General features: G+C 38.8%; 2 protein-coding genes and 1 long non-coding RNA gene across 9 annotated transcripts in view; 1 reads left to right on the top strand and 2 right to left on the bottom strand.

Moving 5' to 3' along the window:
• Window positions 1-21,933, top strand: part of LOC146486014 (uncharacterized) — a 370,416-nt gene that overhangs the window by 286,402 nt on the left and 62,081 nt on the right. The gene's annotated exons all lie outside the window — the stretch shown is intronic.
• On the bottom strand, window positions 278-6,889 carry LOC146486017 (E3 ubiquitin-protein ligase ZSWIM2-like). Its single transcript, XM_085101836.1, has 7 exons — window positions 6,726-6,889; window positions 6,108-6,228; window positions 5,874-5,995; window positions 5,398-5,482; window positions 4,018-4,139; window positions 2,564-3,032; window positions 278-928 (listed from the first exon to the last, which is right to left on the bottom strand). The coding sequence occupies exons 1-6, from the start codon at window positions 6,887-6,889 to the stop codon at window positions 2,624-2,626; spliced, it is 1,023 nt and encodes a 340-aa protein (XP_084957962.1). The 3' UTR covers window positions 278-928; window positions 2,564-2,623.
• On the bottom strand, window positions 6,911-21,899 carry LOC146486016 (transformation/transcription domain-associated protein-like). Of its 6 annotated transcripts, none has more exons than XM_085101857.1 (7): window positions 21,833-21,899; window positions 19,514-19,632; window positions 10,394-10,443; window positions 10,119-10,194; window positions 9,947-9,981; window positions 7,763-7,803; window positions 6,911-6,941 (listed from the first exon to the last, which is right to left on the bottom strand). In XM_085101857.1, the coding sequence occupies exons 2-7, from the start codon at window positions 19,620-19,622 to the stop codon at window positions 6,911-6,913; spliced, it is 342 nt and encodes a 113-aa protein (XP_084957983.1). In that variant the 5' UTR covers window positions 19,623-19,632; window positions 21,833-21,899. The 6 variants fall into 6 exon arrangements, 5 of the variants coding, with proteins under 5 accessions (XP_084957983.1, XP_084957992.1, XP_084957999.1 ...); XM_085101866.1 differs by having other exon boundaries at window positions 19,514-19,628; window positions 21,833-21,887; XM_085101873.1 differs by lacking the exons at window positions 19,514-19,632; window positions 21,833-21,899 and adding an exon at window positions 17,015-17,902.

Genomic DNA, 21,933 nt, shown 5'->3' with positions numbered 1-21,933 from the left:
GGACACCCTTAGGCCCGCGAGTCGTACGTTATAATCTTGCTTTATTCCTTTGATATAACAGGTCGTTACAGTGATCCTATGTGAAAATATGGCTGATTCACTTAGTATAAATATTCCCTGCTGTCTGTTTCATGTTAAAAAAAAAAAAACATTTTTCGATTCTTAAAATTCTCTATTTTTACCTCACAGCAACCTAAATCACAGGCATAACACCATCCTCTTTAGTCTGTTTTTTTTAGCACTAAAATTTCCATACGAAGCTTGAAGCATTGTTGAACTAAAGTTTATTACTATTTACTTTTACATATATGTATTACTTGCTTACATATTTTCTTTTCACGTTGCACACCTCATATTAATTTTTTCTCTCCATTTGCACGCTGTCAAAGATTCTTAAAATTTCTTATTCTGAGTCTAATCAAGCATCAGGTATTGCTGTACAGTTCTAAATGTTGAGTCTGTGGTTTAAGTGTGACCATTTAAATGAAAGCTATTGAGCAGTACTTTCCTGTGGTACTGTTTATTATGCTGTACAAGGTCGTTCTAACTTTTGAGCCTGTGGATGAAATCCTAAAGTGTGACCATTTAAATCAAAGCTATTGAGCAGTACTTTCCTGTAGTGCTGTTTATTTTTCGATATCTCGCAAACCAAAAATTGTTTTTCCCCCCTTAATCTTGGCCTGCTTTCGAAGGAAACTATTCTAATCCACGTCCACAGGAGGAAGATAGACAGAAATTCCCAAGGCGACAATAGGTTCTAATGAGACTGTGCAAGTCCAGGATCGGAGAGGGATTGTCTCGAATTCTTCACTGTTAGCTTTCCTTTCACAAGCTGTCCTTTGTGTTTCTTGTCCATTTTCAATGGCGGCGTCCGTGATCATAACTGCACAGCGGTCCCAGATGCTAGCAGACTGAGTTCTCCTAAAGACTGAAAGTAAACAAGGCGGTACAGTTCATTTGTAATTACGTAGCATTACCTAAGGCGGGGATTCACCTGAAAGCCGTTTTCACGCCGCTTAAAATCGGTCAAATGGAAATATCTTGTTCGCATTTCAAGCAATTCAAAAACCCTCCATTCATTACACAAATCAATGTTTTGGGGTGTTTTATGAATTTTTGGGTGATTTTTAGGTATATTTGGAAGGAAATAATTTTTCTTGAAGGATTGGTAAAATTAAAAGAAATAAGAAATGTTGAAGATTTAGGGATGTCTTAAAATTAGAATTTGTAGTTAATAATTAATAGACGGACACCAAGTTAGTCCACTAGAAACCTGGGGTGCTCTTGCATGGGTATCAACTGTCTGTTAGTGTTCCAAAAATCATTTTCTTTCTTCTAACCATTATTAAAACCTCTTCAAATTTCACTCAAATTCAGGTAGAGCCCCGCCTTAAAGTCTTTACTTGCAGAACACGTAGATTTGAAATAAATAAACATTTAAACCTTTTGAAGTGGGAAACAATAATTATAGCCAAACAGTGGCATTTTTTTTAAACTGCAGAGTGGTTCGGTAAGGTGTAGATATTAGTTCCAATATTGCGCAAATCATACTTTCTATTTCCGTCTCTTTTACACTAAATCTTAGACAAAAATAGAATTCTCGTGACCTTGTGCTGGCAGTGACCCTTAGGGACGAAAATGTCGTTAAAAAATGTCGTTAAGTGATCACGAGCAAAATAACTCCAGCTAAGGTTTTAGGAAAGCAAGAGTAATTCGTGAATTCGAGGATAAAAATTTTCTGGGACTTAAAAATTCAGCTAAAGAATCCTAACAGATCAATTTTATTAGCGCACGCAAACATCCCTTTTAAAGGCCCCAAACTCCTGATCTTGAAAGACAGAAACTGACACCTGTAGTTGTCTCAGTAGACCTGTACCTTTCAAAAGCCCTATTTTCACTGGACCCTTATAACCTGCAGCTGCATTGTTTTTGATGGTTGATCATTGTTCTGTTGTTCGTCTTTTGTTCTTTCGACCAACCATGTAAGACGTTGCAAACGGTGTAGGTCGCCCCAAGTAAATATTATCGCTCGTAGTCTCCTAGACTGTTCACAGTCCCCATATTTTTCCGTGGGATTCTCGAGACCGGTACGCTTCGATGGAATCACCGCAATCTTGGCTTGTAAAAGCGAGTGCGATCTGGGGAGAGTGTCTAAACTACCGAGGGGAGCGGGAGTGGGTGTTAATAAACCCATTTAAGGTCTTGTTATGATCCTTCCCGCCTGCCTGATACCATATAATATAGGAATTGTACAAATTATGTCATTGTTGTCATCTTAAAGGAGATCAACAACAATGGCATTTTACAAATTCATATGATGTCAACGTTGTGGTAACTGTGGTTTAAATCCCTTTAAAGTCTTATGTCTGTTATGCAGACTGCAATTAAATTAGGTTCTGCAGAAAGTCGACTACATGTACACAATTTGCGCTATATAGCGGACTAAATTTATAACGTGCAGGTCAGACCTCGTACATTGCAATACGGTAAATGTGATGTTCTAACCATTGCATTTCTGCCAAATGAACAACACAGATTCAGTAGCCGATCCACTCACACTTACCTAATTTTGTGCCAAGAGTCCTGAGCCACTGAGAGTGAAACTGCTTGGTAAACTTTTGGCTTAGTCGTTTCTTTCACTGAGAGCCTTAAATCTCTGGCCAGGCCTTTTCCCATGAGCTGCACCTAAACCATGACTACTGACTGCCCCTGTAGTGACAAGCCCAACTCCAGGTACCATCCTGGAGTGTCCATTTAGTTGGGTCCGAGTGACCGATGTCGCAGTGGCCACTGAGCCAACATAAGAGCCGTCGACAGGGCACTGAGAATGGTCTGTTAGCCAGTTGTCTATGCAGCTCATATGGAAGGGATGTTGGCATGGAAGTGTCCTGATGCACTGCCGTGACTGGAAGCCCTGTAGACACACATCGCAGGTGCTGCCATTGTTGAGAAGACTGTGTCTGTCTTGTAACACTTGGGTTGGGAGATTGCAGATGATGTTAGCTGGAAGCCCTTCCTGGTCAGTTATCTGCCTGTGGTCATAGACATAGTAAATACATATATCTTATTCGATGGTTTTACATATAATACGCGCGGATATTTTGCGAGTTGCGTAGTATTTTTCCGAGCCCCGAAGGGGCGAGGAAAAATACGAGCAATGAGCAAAATGTCCGCGAGTATTATATGTAAAACCATCGAATAAGAGATTTATTATTCCACTACAAAAAGATTTTGTTATTTTGGCTTCTCTGTTTTGGTAACAGTTTTCAAATGCACCCGGCATCAACTGTCCATCGGTATATGGCGCGTACGAATGATGTAAACAACACAGAAAGCCAGTTAAATGTCTTTAATTTGATTAGATAAAATGAAAAGATAAATGACAAGTGAAACTTGTTTTCGAGTCTGCATCGTTTCAAAAACTATTCTTCGTCCAGTCCGGACATTGTTGCTCCTTTTTTCTGCCTTTTCCGTCCGTATTCGCTCTGTTGTAAACCGGTCAAACCGGGACACTACAGTGTATTACGGTCTCATATTTTGCGCGTTCTCTTGACCTTATTTGGTGAAATGACATAATAGTGGAATAATAAAGTTTAGTATGTCAAAGAATGGCTACTGCTTTAACTAAATGCTGTCCAACAGCCCAAAACTGTTGGGTTTTATTTAAGGCTTACTATAGGAGGTAGACCTGGGTTGAAGAGTAATGATGTGGTAATGCTTTTTAACAATTTTGGTGTTTTTAATTTTACGTAAAAAATTTTCCCCAGCGTTGTTTGGGTGGTGAAATATGACAGGATTGTTTTCGTTTTATTTTTAGATTAACTGGACATTTTTTGGATATCAAATTACAAATAAATCATTGACAACAAAGGTGTGGTATTTTCAGCTTTAACGTTGTTACAAGAGTAGTTTTGCAATGGACGTTAAATTATGGATTCTCTGTTCCTGCTAATTTCTTTTACTTTAGATGGTTGGCAAAAAAGAGCAAAAGGAGAGATTCACAGTATTGTCTCGCACCTGTCAAGTTGCAGTAGTAATTCATAATCACCATCAGAAATGTCCCTATTTTGCAGGTAACTTATGGCCGCATTTGGTAATGGGGTATTTCGTGATGCTGCACGCCACCGCTGGCTTGGTTTCTAACAAAGATGACAAAGCTTGCTTGATTAAAACTTCACTGGGTTGGCAAAAATACAACAAAGTATACTTTACGTGCTTAACCCTTTAACCCCTAATACCAAAGAACAAATTCTCCTAGAGTATCTTGTCCTCGTATCTTTTCTTATAAAAGTACTGGGAAGAAGTTGTTAAAATATCAGGAAAAGTCATCTTGGGTGATCATATCCTGAAATTCTCATGACTTCAGGGGTTGAATAAGCATTGATAGTACAAGAAGAAATTTGACGCTGATCACTGTTAGTGCCCAAAGGGTTAAATTAAGTTATTTATAGAATACTGAATGAAAAGTTTTCTTATAAAAGAATCAAAAAATAACTGAAAGGTATACACAGGCTTTCAGAGCTGTCACAGTACCAATCAATCAATCAATCAATCAATCAATCAATCAATCAATCAAGAACTTTATTTCAACACGACAAGAGAAATCAGCAGAGCTGGTGGGGTTGTGCATAAAACAAATGAGAATTACTAACAAGGATTACTAAAAATGTATATACAAATTAGAATTAAGAAATTATTACTAAAACACATAATTTTATACAAATCTTCAGAAATCTTAAAATCTATCAAAAACATGTGTAAAGGGCGATTTAGACGGTACGATTTTGCCTACGATTTGTCGCATGCGACACGCTTACGCCATGCCTGCAACACGAATCGTGTTGTGTAAATCAACCTACAACATCCTTACGACAGACGTACACAACACGAAAAATGTCGTAGGATTTTAAAACATGTTTTAAAATCCTATGACAATCGTAGGTAAAGGCAATGTTGAGTGGTGAAAGTTGTGTGCGATTTTTACATGACGCAAGCAGCGCGTGCTCTAGAAATCGCATACGGCTGACAGTCGTAAGAGAAAATCGTACCGTCTAAATCGCCCTTAAATAGTACCTTAGTACCTTAAAATAATAAGTGACCTAAGATGAACAAAGTCATCTGAAAAAAGAAAAACAAGAAGAAGAAAACATCTGGTCACTGTGCTACAGGAAGTTCAAACGTGTGGTTTCAATCGAGAACTGGGGCCTGCGACACTGCATTTCTATAGCCTCTCTGCTTCTGGCTGTCTAGCAAGTCATTTGGTCATATATGACTTAGTTCATCTCAAGTGACAAGTCATGTGACAGTCATAGTATACATGATGACTGATGACAATAATAATATTATTGTCATCAGTCATCAAGTATACTATGACTGTTCAAAAAATATATGACTTACTTGTCTAAACTGGAAGGAATGCTGTGTGTGGGTATCCGTAGCAAAACAGGTATGACAGAGGTCATAATCTGCACAAACAACACACCTGCAAAGACACAATATTTTTTAAAAAAGCTAACTTTTCCACTGGATTAGCGGTTATTTGTACTGTACTATAAATTACCAGCCTATAATAATAAAAAATGACTGTTGAAATGAAAGTTACATGTATCTTTTTGTCCACTGAGACTTGACTTTTTTGTGTTCCTTTTTTATGGCATGCAATGTTGAACTGCATTAACACAGTGTTTTAAATTATATTGTTTTTTCTGGTTTGGCCTCCAATATTTTATGAGAAATTGATGCAGTTCAATTTTCACAGACACACATACCAGCCAGTAACTGCATGCAAAGAGGTGTCCCTTTGCAAAACGATGCTCCATCTACAAACAAACAAACAAACAAACACGGGAATGGTTATAATACTTTGAACATACCTGTAATATTTTCCTGCAATAGGGCAGACCCGGCACCTTTTGCAAGTGGCTCCAAGGTGAAGATCCTGTCTCTCTGCTCTTGTTTTACGTCTAGATGACTTGTTATACTCATCCATCAACTCCTACAAACAACAACATAATTTGGCTAATCAGTTCAAGAAAGACTGAAGTACAATTGTAAAGTACAATTGTAAAGTATAACAGAAACACAGGCTGGACCATTTTCTTACGTACCTGAAAAGATCCAAAGTCTACCCTGCAGAGGGGACACTTGATGATGTTCTCACCAGTGGAGCGTTGATGTTCAGCCCAAACTTTCATACATTTCACATGCACACTGTTACCACATCCATATCTGTAAGAGACAAATTTACATAGAAATCAGTACACTTTAATTTGGACTAAAGATTTCTTTTGAAACTGCTGTATTGGAGTGGTCAAAATGCCAGGTACAACATGTAGGGGAGAAGAGAAGACGCCGTGGTGAGTTAACACTTGCCTCCCACCAAAGTGCCAGGGTTTGATTCCTAATGTCATATGTGGGTTGATCGAGTTCGTTGTTGGTTCTCATCCCTACTGTGAGGGTTTTTCAATCTCTGCCCTGTTGTTCCAAACTAATAGCATTAGTTTTTACTGGACAAAAACTCTATAAACCCTAACCTTAACTGAATCTCGTTGTACGTGTGAAAAATAACAATTGAATTGAATTGAATTAACATTCCTTCACCCATAGACTAAATGCATGTGGGCACCTGCAACTTTTAAGCATTAAAAAATAAAAAATGTAGCTGGCCAACAGAAGGCCTTTGTTCACAATAAGATATTCAGACATATTGCTTCTTTAAACCTTACTTGCAGTAAGTAAGTGGTTCAGGCTGCTGTAAGAACTCCTCTTGGCAAATAGGACACACATCCTCTGTTTCAATCTCCTTCTGTTTCAGTTTCTCTCTGTCAGATGCAGGGTCGTTCTTGTCAGAGTCTTTTTTCTGTGCTCTAATGCTGACCTTGTATGGCATCCTCTCATGACCTCATTAGTTTTACGCTCCACAAGTGATAATTGCAAAATGACTAAAATTCAAAAGTTTACAATTTTTTATCACTTATTGCCAGGACTGGTTGTTATAATGAATGGCATGGGGAGCAGGGATGGTACAGTCAAGTGAGAGCAATTGCCGAGCCCCATCAATGTGGCCCAGGGTTCGATTCCCTGAGACTTGGCGTCATATATAGGTTGAGTTTGTTGTTCAGGTTATCATCCTTGCTCCAAGAGGTTTCTCTCAGCCACGAGTACTCTGGCAAGTACCCCCAGCTCTACTAAAATTTTTTTCCGAATTTTCCAAATTCCACTTTGGTCTGGAGTCAGTCCCCATACTGTGAATTACAAATTTATTTAATATTTTACATTGTATTTATGATACCATTACTCAAACTTTCAAGTGGAGGTCACTGGAAACTATAAGGAAGACAGTCAAAGTTTTTAAAAGTGATGCATGATGCTGAAACAAAATTTCCAGTTGGAAGGGGGGTCCAACTGAAAACGTGTGGACGTGTTCACAATACAACATCCAACAAATGAAAAAGGGAATCAATTAGTTTGGATCTACTTTGGATAATTTATTTGTTAAGATATTATAATGCTATAAGGATAAATATTATCCAGTGGAAATAATAATATCTTAAATCTATAGATCTACTGTTTGTAACGTCAACCAATAGCAGGCAAATTAGCAACTGTAGAGGAAAGTAAAGGATGCCCATAAACCAAATTTCTGTTAATTAATTAGCAGCTATTTATAGATGACTTTTCAAGATTCATTATAGACAGTTCAACTCATTACCTATACTGTGTAACACAGTGAAAAATATGTTCACAACAAGGATCAACATACTTTGGTTTTCTTTGGGTATTCAAAATTTCTTGAACAGTACCCTAATGAACACAAATAAAACAAAGAATTAGCAAACAATTTTTATTGGAAGAGGTGGGTTATGACCATGAATAAACCACCATCTATCCAGTCAGCTGCAGAATGCTCTTTTTCTCTTGCTTTTCTCTCAAGGTAGGTATTAATTGAAGGGAAAATCTACATGTCTACATGTAATGTAAGGCCAATTGAACTGCTTCCTTTTTGGAATTATTATAATAATGTAAGACAGTGAAAATATGGCAGTGCCTCTTTGCATGCCGCATTTTCAACCAGCAAACTGGTGCTAAAATGGACTGTTTTTCAGTCTTATGCTTTCTAGGACTGCCTTGTTGGCGAAGCTTACATACTCTAAGGTAAATTTTTAAATGGCACATACAGTATTTATCTAAAGGGGCACATACCAGATGAGTATAATTATACAAGCAGGTACAATTATGTTGTGGTTAAAGACTTTTTTGGTTTAAAATTCTTCAAACCAGTTTAATTTTTATTTTCCTTTGTGTACTATTCAATACCATAATTACCCTGCAAGCAGAGGCCCTTCGATCTTCCTAGATAAGTTAGGAAGAGGAAGGGACCTCTGCGAGCCGCCTCAACTTTTCCTGTAGAGCATGGGTTAAATTCAAATGTAACCGAGCCTTGCTCAGCGTCGATGCCATTTGCAATTTACTTCTCATTTTGTGTTAAAAAGTGTTGACGGGCCAATGCGACTCCTGCATTTCGCAAATAGATTTGTATCTTGATGAAGGGAAAAACTCAAATATACCGAATGTGCCATTGGGTATGCTAGCTCTGTGGCATTTGTTTAGCTTTACCGGCTCGGATCAACTGCAAGATATCACACAGCACCAAATAAATGCTATCTTTGAAGACATGGGATCCGTGGATTTCGTAACTCATGATTTCATGCTTTTCTGCAGTGAGATTGCAGGATGTTCGTTTATCACCTATTTGAGAGTCTAGCAGATCCACGTCTTTACAACGTTGGTCAATGTTGTCTCTCGTTTTCAAGAGCTTTGGCCTCTTGCAGTTATTTTTAGCTTTGTTGCTTCGTTCTTAGCGCTGACATGTATCTGCATTGTTTTGTGGGTAAACTCGCATCCGGTAGATATTAAAAGCTTAAGACAGTCAGCAACTGTCATGGTAGTCTCTAGGATGCTTCACGGCTCGGAATGGTCATTAAGAAAACCTCCATTCAGTATATTTGAGTTTTTCCCTTCATGATTAAGATACAGTAAACATCATAAAGCCAGAGTTAAGGTACCGTTGAAGGCTTTATTTCAAATCTATTTTGCGAACTGCAGTGCGAAATAAGTCCATTGAACGCGAAGCGCCGTAATTGTTGTTCATTTCGTCGTGACTGAAGTAACGACGAAATGAACAATATAGAGCTGCTCGTTGTTCGGAACAACGAACAGCTCTAAGGCCATGCTCAACAAAAACATTAAATCGCCTTGTTGTTGCTGTATTCACAAATATTTCAACTTCCCCATTTGATGGAGCAATAAGAGTAAAGAGGAATTTTTGTTTGTTTTCAAACTTGAACTCCCATCGATCGTCAAGTCACGGCCGCCAACTGATTGTGCCAAGTAGTCAAACTTCCAAGAAAAGTAGCTGTCAGAAGAGGAAAATAACGCCTTAATTTCGCTTAAAAGAAGGATTAAGCAGACGACACTCCTACCAAAATAACTTTGGGCAGAATGATTTATTGGTTGGGCTGCTTTTGTTCTGGATATTTTTTCCGTAGTGGCGACTGAAAATTATATTTGTGTCTGCCAAATCGTGTTACCTTTTGCTTAATAAGCAATAAACGCGTGCAGTTTTGTTTAATAAGCAAAAGTTATATGTTTAATAAGCGAAAAGAGCGCCTTCTTTGTTTAATAAGCAAAAAATAGTGTCTTTCTTGTTTAATAAGCAAACTTGATATGTCAAACTTGCTTATTAAGTAGAAAACACAGCATATTTGTCTAATAAACAAGCAAAATTGATTCCGGAAACATTCTGACTGTCCGGAAACAATCTCACTCTTGTTGAATGTAATATAACTCCAATGTGCTCTTTGTACTCCTATTTCAAGAAAAGAAGATCCCCTTTCATAACATGCTAATTAAGTCTTGTACTGCAGAAACAGAATAAATATGATACCTGTGCTGGAACTTCAGCAACAAACTGTGGTTCCCCTTGAAAACAATAAAAAATATTAATAAAATTCGTTACAAATATTCAATCAATACTTACAGATTCAAAACATGCATCCAAAAAAGTCAAAGATTTGCAAAACTTTAATAGAGGCTTTGGTTGATGGAACAGATTTTACCTTCCTTTAGATACTTTAAAAATCTTGGTATTGAGTGTTCCAAAAATGCGGTGTAACTGGACGACTGCACAATGCTCTGCAAATTAAAAAACATTCAATGACGATAACTAAGTTATAATAAATTACTAAATAAAAAAAATGTCATTAATTAAAATGCAAAAAGATACATGTAAACAGATTGTCAAAAGAGACATAAAGTTCTTTTTGAAAAAAAAACTTCTGCATGCTTGTTACCTAATTACAAATTACAGTATATGTAAAATAGCTCAGCAAACCTCAAAATGTTCACTGATTTCTTGGGCAGCTTTTAACTTTTTCTCTTCAGCTGTTAACAAAAATTAATGAACATGAAGATTGGTCACTTAGTATACCAACATTTTGCTTAAATAATAAATTACATGTTCAGCCATGTGCAAACTGTTCATTGTTTACTGGCTTGATGTGAAATGGTGAAATGCCACAATTAAAAATGAAATGCTGAAGTTTATTCTGGGATCTTATTACTCTGAAGTTGAACATATTAGCTAGAATTTGAATTAAATATTACCTGTCCATATTATTTTATAGCCTATAGATTGTTAAAACAGGACTTAAATTACGCCTGATGTGTTACATGTACATCTTCACAGTGGAGGTTGTGAAAATACTGATCACAGCCTGTTGTTGCGTGAGACAAAGAACTTAACCAATGAGGAGAAAGAATCATATTTATTGTGTATTAATTTGATCTAAACTAAACACAAAACTCACCGTTACAAACGTCCAAAATGAAACAAACGAAAGAAAACTAACTTCATTCTGTACCTTCTCCCCGCAATTGACGTATACACGCAAAATGTTCCGACATAAATCCTCAAAAGGTTAGCATGGGTTAGCTCAATAATCCAAACATTGTTTTATCAACAGGTTAGCACTGGCAGGGTCCGAAATTAACTTTTTCATAAGGGAGCCAACTGGCGACTAACTTAAATATTTTGGTCGCCAGATGGAAGAGTTTGGTCGCCAAAAGCAAGTGTTATTGTTGTTGTTTTTTTTTTTGGTTTCTTGCTTGCCACGCCACGATCGCGGCTTCGCCTCTTAATTTGCCGCAAACTAAAGAAAACAATCTCTCTGGCCAGGGTATAATTCACCTTAAGTTATAGTAAAGCACAAAATTAAACCTTTCAAGAAAATCTTATCATTTAACACAATATACATACAATATACACTTGTTGGATATGAGATGATTATAGCCAACTCGGCGCTACGCGCCTCGTTGGCTATCTATCATCTCATATCCAACGCGCACTCGTGGAATAATTGTTAAGTATAACAGAACACTACGAATGCAAAACCTTTAATAGGTAGTCCCATGAACCTAGTTTAATGGCCTTAGCACCCACGAGTCTCCTGTAGCTCAGTGGTAGAGCATCCGAACCAGTAATCGGAAGGTCTTAGGTTCGACTCCTGATAGGAGCACTCGGATTTCTTTTACCCGAGTATGCCTGCGTCACTTTCTAGAATAATCATCATTCTCACCATAGCTGTAATATGTCACAATTCACAATTGCTGAAGTGAACGATTTCAATTACCGTTGATTCGCAACTTCTACTTTAGTCAAATTAACAACTTTCCAGTGTTGTTGAAATGAAAATAGCAATTATGTTGTTTATCGCTAACATTTCACAAACTTAAATTAGCTGATCATTACAATTTTCACCTTAAAGACATTCGCACCCAAAATCTTCTTACGTACAGATAACTTTTAAACTTTGACTGCTGTTAGACAATGATCAGCTTGTGTCAATAAAGTAGAAAAACGTGGGGTCACCGAGTTCGAAAGAAAAAGCGCAGATCGTGGTACTCCTATGAACTTTGGTCATTTAAGATGATTTTGGATTCAGCAAAAATTTGAGAAAAGTGGAGAATTCTATCGAAGTTAATTGTGTTTATTTCAGCGTAAGCAAGCCTACTGAATAGATTTTTGCAAACTATGTTGTTCCTACCAGACGAATTAGCCTTAAAAAAGGATATTTCTCAGTTTCGCACACTGTATTCATGCAACAATTGATACCATGCGAATAGTAAAAGCGAAAACTTAATTAAAACTCCCCACGTACAGGTTTTTTTTTCTGTTATGATGAAAAGAATCAGAAAAGGAAGCGCTCTCCGAAAAAAAAACAATGGGGGTCACCGTGCGTCCAACAAAAAGATTCTGACACCGAGTTTACTTCTCGGCCATCACCACTACATCTTGTTCAGTTTTTTTTTTTTTTACTCGGTGTAGCACGCATGTGCCTAATAAAGAGCGTGCGCACTAAGGATGCGTATTAGGGATGGGCGAGAACGTCCTTAAATTCTCCGGACAAATCAGAAAAACAAATCGTTTCTCCAATCATTTAATTAAGGTGGCAGCACTAGAACTTAGAACAAATGTTATCATTTGTGTTTTGAACAATAACGTCTAGAGTATCTTATTCAATTGCCTACCGATGAGGAAAAAAAATTAAAAAATCTTCCTTGTAAGAAACCCAAAAAGTGTTTCGGCCGGTTGGTTAATTACTTCAAGGGTAATTGAACCATGACGCCTAGAAAAAGCTGCCAAAATACAGGAACAGAGCTTGTTTCGATTAGAATACAGTATATGTCAGAACTCTGCCTCTTCATTATCCTTGTCAATTCACAATTATGTTCCCTCGTAATTAATTGCTCTCAAACAGAGTTTACGTTTTCTATTCGGGTCCTTAAATTTACTCCCTTTATCTCTGGCGCGAAAAAGTCTCATAACTAATCATCGTCCCCCTCGTCAGTAATTCCATAAGTTGTCTCGAGTTCTTCCTTGTCAGGCGACTTATCGAGCATCTTATTGAAGAGCTCTCGAGAGACACAACTGATAGGTGCTCTTGCCGTGAAATGCTGACGGTACATTTCCACCAAGACAGTCCCCAGTCCGTCAGTTTTTAGATTGGCCATTACTTCTAAAACTGTTGCGGCCAGTGGCCGCCTGCATCCGCTGATATCGAGCTTTGGACTTGTTTCACAGTCACAAAAGGACCACGGCACGTCAATACTTTTGTTGCGATGGTTTTTGTGTCTTCCCTACTATCGTTCCGCCCTTCTTGCTCATTTCCAACCTGCAACTAAAATTTAACAATTCAACCACATCAGTCCTACATGATACGTTTCTTAAATCCCGACAAAGCAATTCATGTGTCATACTTGGCATGCGAAAGTAACTTCGAGGCATATAGCAGATATATAGAGGATATTACATGACCGCGAGGAAATACGAAATTTCTCTGCGAGTGATAAAAAACATGCGAACGAGTAAAATAGGTATTATATAAACACCAATGAAATACCAAATCGTTGCAAAAGGCGCGATTTATTATGTAACCATAGCAGCAGGTGATATTTTCACGTGTGAAAAGAACACGTGTGAAGATCTCATGTTTTCGCGCGAAAGCTCAACTGGTATTTCATTGGTGTTTATATAATAAATAAAGAGTCTACAGTGTGTACAGTCTCATTGTTAATTTCATTCACCCTCCTTCTTAAATTTTCTACAGATTAGAAAAACAAATACGAGTGGCAATGGTTGAAAACTCGATATTTAAGATCCAACAATTCATAGCACAGTTTTCGCTTATCCGATTTATAACTAATCAGTAAACTTTGTCCTATAACGTCCTTTATTAACCTGGACGTGAATCCTAGATACTTAGCGTGTCCGAAATTAAAGGGGGTACTATAGGTAAGAAATATAGGGAAGGGGGAAGGAGGCAGGGTGGGTTGATTAAAATTCTTGCTACTGTTTCAAACGGTTACATTTAGCTTCTTCTTACACAGGGTTTCCTTGAGAGCTCATGGAGGAGGGTCTCGCATTTACTTTATGCATGTACATCCCTTGTTAGTAGTTAGATTGACTGTAATTGGGTGGTTTATGTTCACATTTTCCTTGGTTTAAATGATGAACGGCCCCTTAAGCTAAGGCGCGCTAAGCCAACTCAATCCATAACTTACATTACTTAATATTTGTAAGTACCTGATCAAGAACTTTTCGTTGCTCTGCGAAGTAGTGTGTCAAAGCAATGGCCCGCTTTAATGTTTCCGCACTCACAACGGAAGGTGGTGACGATGCTGGAAAACGATCTAACTTATTGAGAAGCTGCCCGTAGAACACGTGCATGACCGCCGCTAGCCTCAACACGTGCCTGTCGTCTTTTGAGACGTCTTCTGTTGCTCCGTCATTCTCCTCCCACTGCTTATTAAGCTTGTGGGTAATCTTGTCTAAAAATTGTTCAAACGCCTCATTTCCTGTTGCATCCAACGTTAATGTCATTACATCGTTTTCGTCGTGACAGAAGGAATAGATATTTTCGTAGACAGATCTAGAGAAGACAAATAAATGACGGAAACAGTCACAATCAGTGCAAGCAAGAAACAGAAGACAGTCTAAACTGGGGCAATAAGGTATTCCCTAGTCTCGTCATTAATTTGTTAACTATATGGAAGTACTCTTCAGAATGGCCGTGACTAAAATAGGCCAGAGGGTTTCTGATTGTTTTTTTTTTTTTTTAATTGCAAGCGGTTTAAATAGACTTCACGTTCTTTTGCTTAGATTTATCTTAAGAAGACTTCAAAAATTGTGAGAGGGTCTGCGGCATATATTTGCCAACTCTCCAATAACGCTTTCACGTATTCGAAAGCCATAGTATTTGAAAATTTCTTAATTTATGGAAACTTTAATGGATCAGAAACAGTAGCTATTCCCTTTTGCCCTTATAACGAACAAGAAAGAAAGGTAAAGTAAAACATGTAATAAATCAGGCGGCTTACCTCAGGTCCTTGACAGCTAATTGATTTAAGCGGCCTATGAAAGTCTTGATTTCAGCAGCTGTGAGGCGCTGTGGTTTAGGCTGATAAATAAGCATCCTATCCACGGCCCCATCTCTTCTTTCCTTTAATCGGGCGTAGATAGGGTAGAAACGTTCCGGCTGACTGTATCCCACAATAGACACACCGGGATTCTGGATGACCTTTACAATGCAGAAGAAAACAAAGTAAATTTAGATATCAACTATGCATATCCATATCATCGATTAGTCATATCAGTGTCGTACATTTCCGTGGAAAGACGTCTGGAAATAGGAAACGTTCACCCTCCAGGGAAAACTATTTCACTTAAGTGAGTGAGAAAGCCGTGGGAAATTTGAATAATTGGGACGAAACACTACAATATTATACCCTAACAAAATACCTACTTTCAAAAATATAACCGCTGACCAGTGTCCTAGAAATGTACCGTCAGCATTTCACGGCAAGGGCGCCTATCAGTTGTGTCTCTCGAGAGCTTTTCAATAAGATGCTTAATAAGTCACGTGACAAGGATGAACTCGAGACAACCTGATGCAAGACGATGATTGGTAATGAGACTAAACATTCTGCGCTAGAGATAGAGAGAGTAAAGGACCCAAATAGAATACGCAAACTCTGTCTGAGAGCATTTAATTACGAGGAGACATAATTGTGAATTGATGAGGATAATGAAGAGGCAGAGTTTTGACATATACTGCATTCTAATCGAAACAAGCTCTGTTCCTGTTTCAGGCTCAATAAACCTTAAACTAACTAGCCAACTAAAAGAACGTGCGCTCTAAAAGTGAACCAAAGAGGGCTATCGGGGAATGCTTCCTCGGAAAATTTTGATTTTAATTCTTCTATAATCAGGGCAAAATACATTGGAAAACAAACAAAACTTTTCATTTAAATTGTTCAGTGCTGTTTCTATTGAACAAAAGCTGATAAACATTTGTTATCCGATCTTTAAAATCACCATCACTACAATCTCCTCCATTGCTAAAGTATAACTACTAATATCAACCTTTAAAAAACCTAGAAATCCAACGATTGTAACTGAACTGGAGTTAACTCAACGCTCTACAAAGTAGAATGTAGATTATAACAAAACGTCCAGCACAGCCCATTAAGAGATAATATCAGGCAAATTATTTGAAGACACCAAACTATTCTCCCTCTGTTAATTTAGATTTTTACTACAAAATCGGTGGGAGGAAGGAGCTAAAATCCTCAACCCCTCCCTTACAGATCCTTCTCTTCCTACCGTTGTTGCCCATCCTGTTTTCGCAGTCAACTTACTGATCCTGTGTTCCTACTGATCCTGGGTTCCTACTGATCCTACGTTCGTACTGATCCTACGTTCCTACTGATCCTGTGTTCCTACTGATCCTGTGTTCCTACTGATCCTGTGTTCCCACTGATCCTAAGTTCCTACTGATCCTACGTTCCTACTGATCCTGTGTACCTACTGATCCTGCGTTCCTACTGATCCTACGTTCCTACTGATCCTACGTTCCTACTGATCCTGTGTTCCCACTGATCCTAAGTTCCTACTGATCCTACGTTCCTACTGATCCTGAGTTCTTACTGATCCTACGTTCCTACTGATCCTGTGTTCCCACTGATCCTACGTTCCTACCGATCCTAAGTTCCTACTGATCCTGTGTTCCTACTGATCCTGAGTTCCTACTGATCCTGTGTTCCTACTGATCCTACGTTCCTACTGATCCTACATTCCTACTGTTCCTACTGATCCTACGTTCCTACTGATCCTACATTCCTACTGATCCTACGTTCCTACTGAATCTTAATGACGTCAGTCAGGTCTTCTTAATGACTACGTTCCTACTGATCCTACATTCCTACTGTTCCTACTGATCCTACGTTCCTACTGATCCTGTGTTCCTACTGATCCTGTGTTCCTACTGATCCTACGTTCCTACTGATCCTACATTCGTACTGATCCTACGTTCCTACTGAATCTTAATGACGTCAGTCAGATCTTCTTAATGACGTCAGTCAGGTCGTCGTACATGACCCATAAAAGGAGACTCACAAAAGCCGTGTAACGGTAACAGAGTCCTACATCTCAAAAAGCGTGTTTGCCAATGTTCTTGCGAAGTCTTCGGATTTCTTTCTCTTATTATTTCCATTTAGTTGGAAGTATGCTGGTATCCTATTAAGTTCTATGTTCAAGACATGGGGGGCCTCTTTCTATGCCTAGACTCAACTAAGAGTGCAATTAAAGTATCTGTTCTTCGCCGGAACGGAACGAAAACGCAACGACGATCAATAAGCTAGTGCCAGACCCTCACACTTTTTTATTGCTCAAACCAGTCCCCCACCGCGCAGGCCTGTCACTATTTATAAAATAAAAGCACCGATGCTTTTGATCTTGCCGGATCTCGCCACGTCATGTTTTCGCCCCCGTGATATCCGGATTGGGGGAAGCCGCTAAAAGCAATATGGCGCCAGGTAAATATGGCGATCGTAAAATCGTCGCTTCGTTTTACTACAACTGTCCAGGGGAGCTTTACGTTTTCTTTTAGAACAAGATGCCTGCTACACTGGCATTACGCGTGATGCTGGGGCTGATTCATTTATTCCAACTATATGCTTCGCCGATTGATAAATCTATCCTTGCTAATGGAATAGTTTGAGTCACGACGATCGCGTTACGTTGTTTCCCTTTTGTTACGCGACTCAGACTTTCACCGGGAATTTTTGAAATTCCATTACGATAACATAAGCTTCTCAATGACCTCTTTTCAGTCTCGCGTCGTGGTCTAAGACTGTCAAACAAAACACGATTCCTTCGCCAGGAACTCACCAATTTCCACCGTTTTAAATGTCGGGTGCTTCTTAGAAGGTATTCTTTCGATTCACCGCTTCAAAATGGTGAAATTTCCGTTTGAAAACGGCACACTTGAGTCCAGAACATGTTAACAATATGGCACCAAATTTAATCCGGATTTGATAAATAAATCAAATGATACTTTGACGTCACACAGGTAGGGGTGGAGTCCGGTCGTTTCGCTACAAAGTCGTTTCGCTACAAGTCGTTTCGCTGCAAATAGAAGTCGATTCGCTGCACATGTAAAGTCGTTTCGCTTCCCCTCCCTCGCAATATAAGCGACAAGAATGGATTTTGATTGGCCTGCTTTTGTTGAAGACAATCAGGACAATACATCCCGAGTAGGAGAGGGAAGAGTTTAATGAATAAATTAATGTACACATTTGTGGATACGAGGAAGAAAAAAAACAAGATGCCTGCTATACTGGCATTACGCGAGATGCCGTGGCTGATTCATTTATTCCAACTGTGTGCTTCGCAGATTTATAAAACCATCCTTGCTAATGGAATAGTTTGAGTCACGAAGATCGCGTTACGTTGTTTCCCTTGTGTTACGCTACTCAGGGTTTCAAGGGAAATTGCGGGAATTCCATTGCGATAACGTAAGCTTCTCAATGACCTCTTTCCTGTCTGCAATTGTGGTCTAAGACTGTCAAAGAAAGCACGATTCCTTCGCCAGGAACTCTCCAATTTCCACCGTTTTAGATGTCCAGTGCTTCTTAGAAGTTATTCTTTCGATTTACCGCTTCAAAATGGTGAAATTCCGTTTGAAAACGGCACACTTGAGTCCAGAACATGTTAACAAATATATGGCGCCACAATTTAATCCAGCTTTAATGGATAAATCAAATGATGCGTTGACGTCACACAGGTAGGGGTGAGTGGGTCCCCTCCCTCGCGATAGAAGCGACAAGAATAGATTTTGATTGGCCTGCTGTCGTTGAAGACAATCAGAACAATACATCCCGAGTAGGAGAGGGGAGAGTTTAATGAATAAATTAATGTACAGATTTGTAGCTACGAGGAAGAAAAAAAAAAAAGAAATCGACCCGTTTTTAGACACGGTATGCCCCCTCAGGGCATCCCGCGTAAAAAGAAATCGACCCGTTTTTAGACACGGTATGCCCCCTCAGGGCATCCCGCGTAAAAAGCCCTTTTAGCTTAGAATGTCAAATGCTGATGGGACGAAAGGTTAATCGCCTGCTGGCGACCAGTTCTAAATTTCTGGTCGCCAACACCTAATTTTTGGTCGCATTGGCGACCAGTCAGTCGCAATTTTGGACCCTGACTGGTTTGCTTTATCTTGCAACTGTTACAACTCATTTATCAACTCGATTTGCGACTCTAATCGCGCGATCATTGCATGACTAATTTAAATTAATTTTACAGTGCAAGTAACAGTGCACTACAACAGCAGGTGTGGAAATAATAGTTCACAGACTGTAAATGTTCAATAGAACACAGGTCTTAAACCAAACTTGTCAACAAATAATTATGCACTATATTTGCACATGCCTGAAAACATCCAACACAAAACAAGTCATTTCATACATGAAAGACCACCGCAGTTGTGTGTAAAAAAAAATGCTGACAGAGACAATTTACAGTGAGATCTTTTAACTACAAACACATGTACTCAACAACATTATATTTTTAACAGAATCTCCTTGGAGAGGTGGAGATACTAGCTGCTGTACTTACACATGGTTGCCTCCGTCAAGATGTTAGTATATGTGGTAAACATCTTCACGATGTTTGTTGGCCCAGCCTCCTGGGGAGACGTAACAGAAGCAGGGCTCGCAGTAGCCATCCTGAGCTATCTGAGAAAAACAAGCATGTTTGTGTTATAAACAGAGGTTAAACAGACAAATCTAGACTTTTGACAGTGTTTTCTATTTAATTACCATAAGATTATTATTTGTTAACTTTATTATATGTGAATGATCAGAACCAGACACTTTGGAATCCAAAACATTCCTTCACTTGAACTAAAAGCTCTGAAAGTTGATTAGGTTTGATTGCATAGAGGATACAAAAATGTGTGATTTGTTTGTATCATGGAGTTCCAGAAAATATCTATACCCACCCCATGGAAGGTCATTGGAAATTCTGAGTGGGTGGGGGGTATCAAAGGCCAAAAGTTTTAAAGGAAAGTATGGAGGTAAACTGGAATTTCTGGAGGGGTGGGGAGAGGAGCTCAATCCAAAGAAAAACACCTTCCATGGGGGAGGTATGGATATTTTCTGGAACAACACATTACGTCAACCATTAACATGCGATTTAATCAGTCATGCTAAGGTAAACATTTTTTAAGAAGTATCTCTCCCATTTGGAGTGCTTTCAAAATTATTTGGTGGCATTTGTTTGGGTTTGGAAGTCAAACACAATCAACTCCTCGCAAAATGTTCTAGTTCAACTGCATTTGATTTCCAAACCCAATGAGCCGACATTATCCAAATGACCTTAATTTGATTGGAGTGGGTTTGACTATTTTAGTATTTAACATAACATTTCAAACTATGATTTAAATGAAGGAGTAACTAGGGAATACCCCGCCACTCCAAAAGTGACCCTGAAACGAGTGGATACGCAGCTACGCAGAAACAGTGGTAAATACCACCCCCTCTCCCTCACGTAGCTTCGTGGCTACGCAGCTACGTGGCTACGCGGCTACATGGCTTCGGCTATGCAGCTACGTGGTTTCGGCTCGTGGATTAAAGCGCTTGTTTCGGCTCGTGAATTAAAGAACGAGGTATATTCATGTGTAGAGCGTTTGTTTTGGCTCGTACGCGTAGCTGCGTAGCCCCGTAGCCGCGTAGCCACGTAGCCGCCTAGCCACGTAGCCGCGTAGCCACGTAGCTGCGTAGCCACGTATCCACTCTTTTCAGGATTACTTTTGGAGTGGCGGGGTATTCCCTAGTTAAGCCTAAATGAAGTTGGAAAACAAGTTCAGAAAATAAAAATGCCTTCCTGAACTTAGCAAAAAAGAGAAGTTGGGTGGAGAGATATGACACAACTTGAGGAAATATAAAGATTAAAACATTGTGATTTTCAGAAAGAAATGTGTGGTATCTGGGAAGAGGTACATGTGCGAATGTTTGATTTATCAACAAAGTTGATAACTTAAGGTAAATTGGTCACCGTAAAGAAATTAACTGCTGATGTTTTTCGAGGGCTAGCCCTAAATCATCACAGTGCTCTGAAAAGGGGCTAATGCTTCAAAAGTCAGCACTCAAATCTTTTGACAGTGGCCAAGTTAGCTTTAGTTATCAACCAAAAACATTAGTGTGTACTCCCCACCAACATAGCACTGCAGTTTCTTTAGAAACTAACCCCCTTATCTGGAGGTACATGTTTAGCTGTAGTCTCCTGATCACACAATTCTTAGTAAGAATCGAAAAAATTCAAACTTCTGTATTCCCCCATGTTTGATGAACGTCTCTATGAAACTTCATTCTTTGCTAAATTCATCATTTTTGGTTGAATCTATCGATGGTTTGCATGTGACGTCATGTCGGCCATGTTGGTGGACAGGAACAATAAGATTTTTCCTCTCTGGGAGTTAACTATCATTTTGAGGCAAACCATGTGAGCAAATTTTCTTTTGTTTTCTCCACCAGCACGGTAGCAATGCAAACCACCTATTTTATGAATGGATTTGGTATCTTATATCATTTAAGATTGTAAGAATCAACCATGTACATTGAAAAAAAGCACAAATAAAAGATTATTAATATTTGCGCCCTTTGTACGAGCAGTTAATCTTCTTACTGGAAACTTATCTCGATTTATTTGAACGTAAAAATATAAACTTAACCGACCTATAATAACGAATGCGGGGTTATTAACAAGTCAAACAGGTTCAAGATTTTCCATTCCGGAATGTACTGCAGATCGACAAACGAGCCCCATCCCGTGAAAATCAAAAGCTATTTTGATAAGGAGCCCTTTGAATAGCCACTAAGTTGATTCTACTTAACAAAAAAAAATAACACAAAGAAAAAATAAGCAAGTTGTTACCTTAGTCAGGGCCGAATGGTCCAGCAACGAAGGCTTTTATCCAAGGGCTTGAAAGTATGCTTTCTTCAACTACTTTGGTGAGATTTACATGACGCAGTCAT

The sequence above is a fragment of the Pavona decussata genome, unplaced genomic scaffold (assembly GCF_977016875.1).
Source record: "Pavona decussata unplaced genomic scaffold, jaPavDecu1.1 SCAFFOLD_22, whole genome shotgun sequence".
Lineage (NCBI taxonomy): Eukaryota > Metazoa > Cnidaria > Anthozoa > Scleractinia > Agariciidae > Pavona > Pavona decussata.
This window is presented reverse-complemented; position numbering and strand designations above follow the sequence as displayed.

Coding starts and splice junctions, on each gene's coding strand:
- LOC146486017 (XM_085101836.1), bottom strand. CDS start 6,889: ATGCCATACAAGGTCAGCATTAGAGCACAGAAAAAAGACTCTGACAAG. Junction 5,996..6,107: donor TAGACTTTGGATCTTTTCAG/GTACGTAAGAAA, acceptor TGTTGTTTGTAG/GAGTTGATGGATGAGTATAA. Junction 5,483..5,873: donor ATTGCAGGAAAATATTACAG/GTATGTTCAAAG, acceptor GTGTCTTTGCAG/GTGTGTTGTTTGTGCAGATT.
- LOC146486016 (XM_085101847.1), bottom strand. CDS start 15,032: ATGCTTATTTATCAGCCTAAACCACAGCGCCTCACAGCTGCTGAAATC. Junction 14,490..14,937: donor TTAGCTGTCAAGGACCTGAG/GTAAGCCGCCTG, acceptor TGTCTTCTCTAG/ATCTGTCTACGAAAATATCT. Junction 13,239..14,143: donor AACGAAAAGTTCTTGATCAG/GTACTTACAAAT, acceptor GTTAAATTTTAG/TTGCAGGTTGGAAATGAGCA.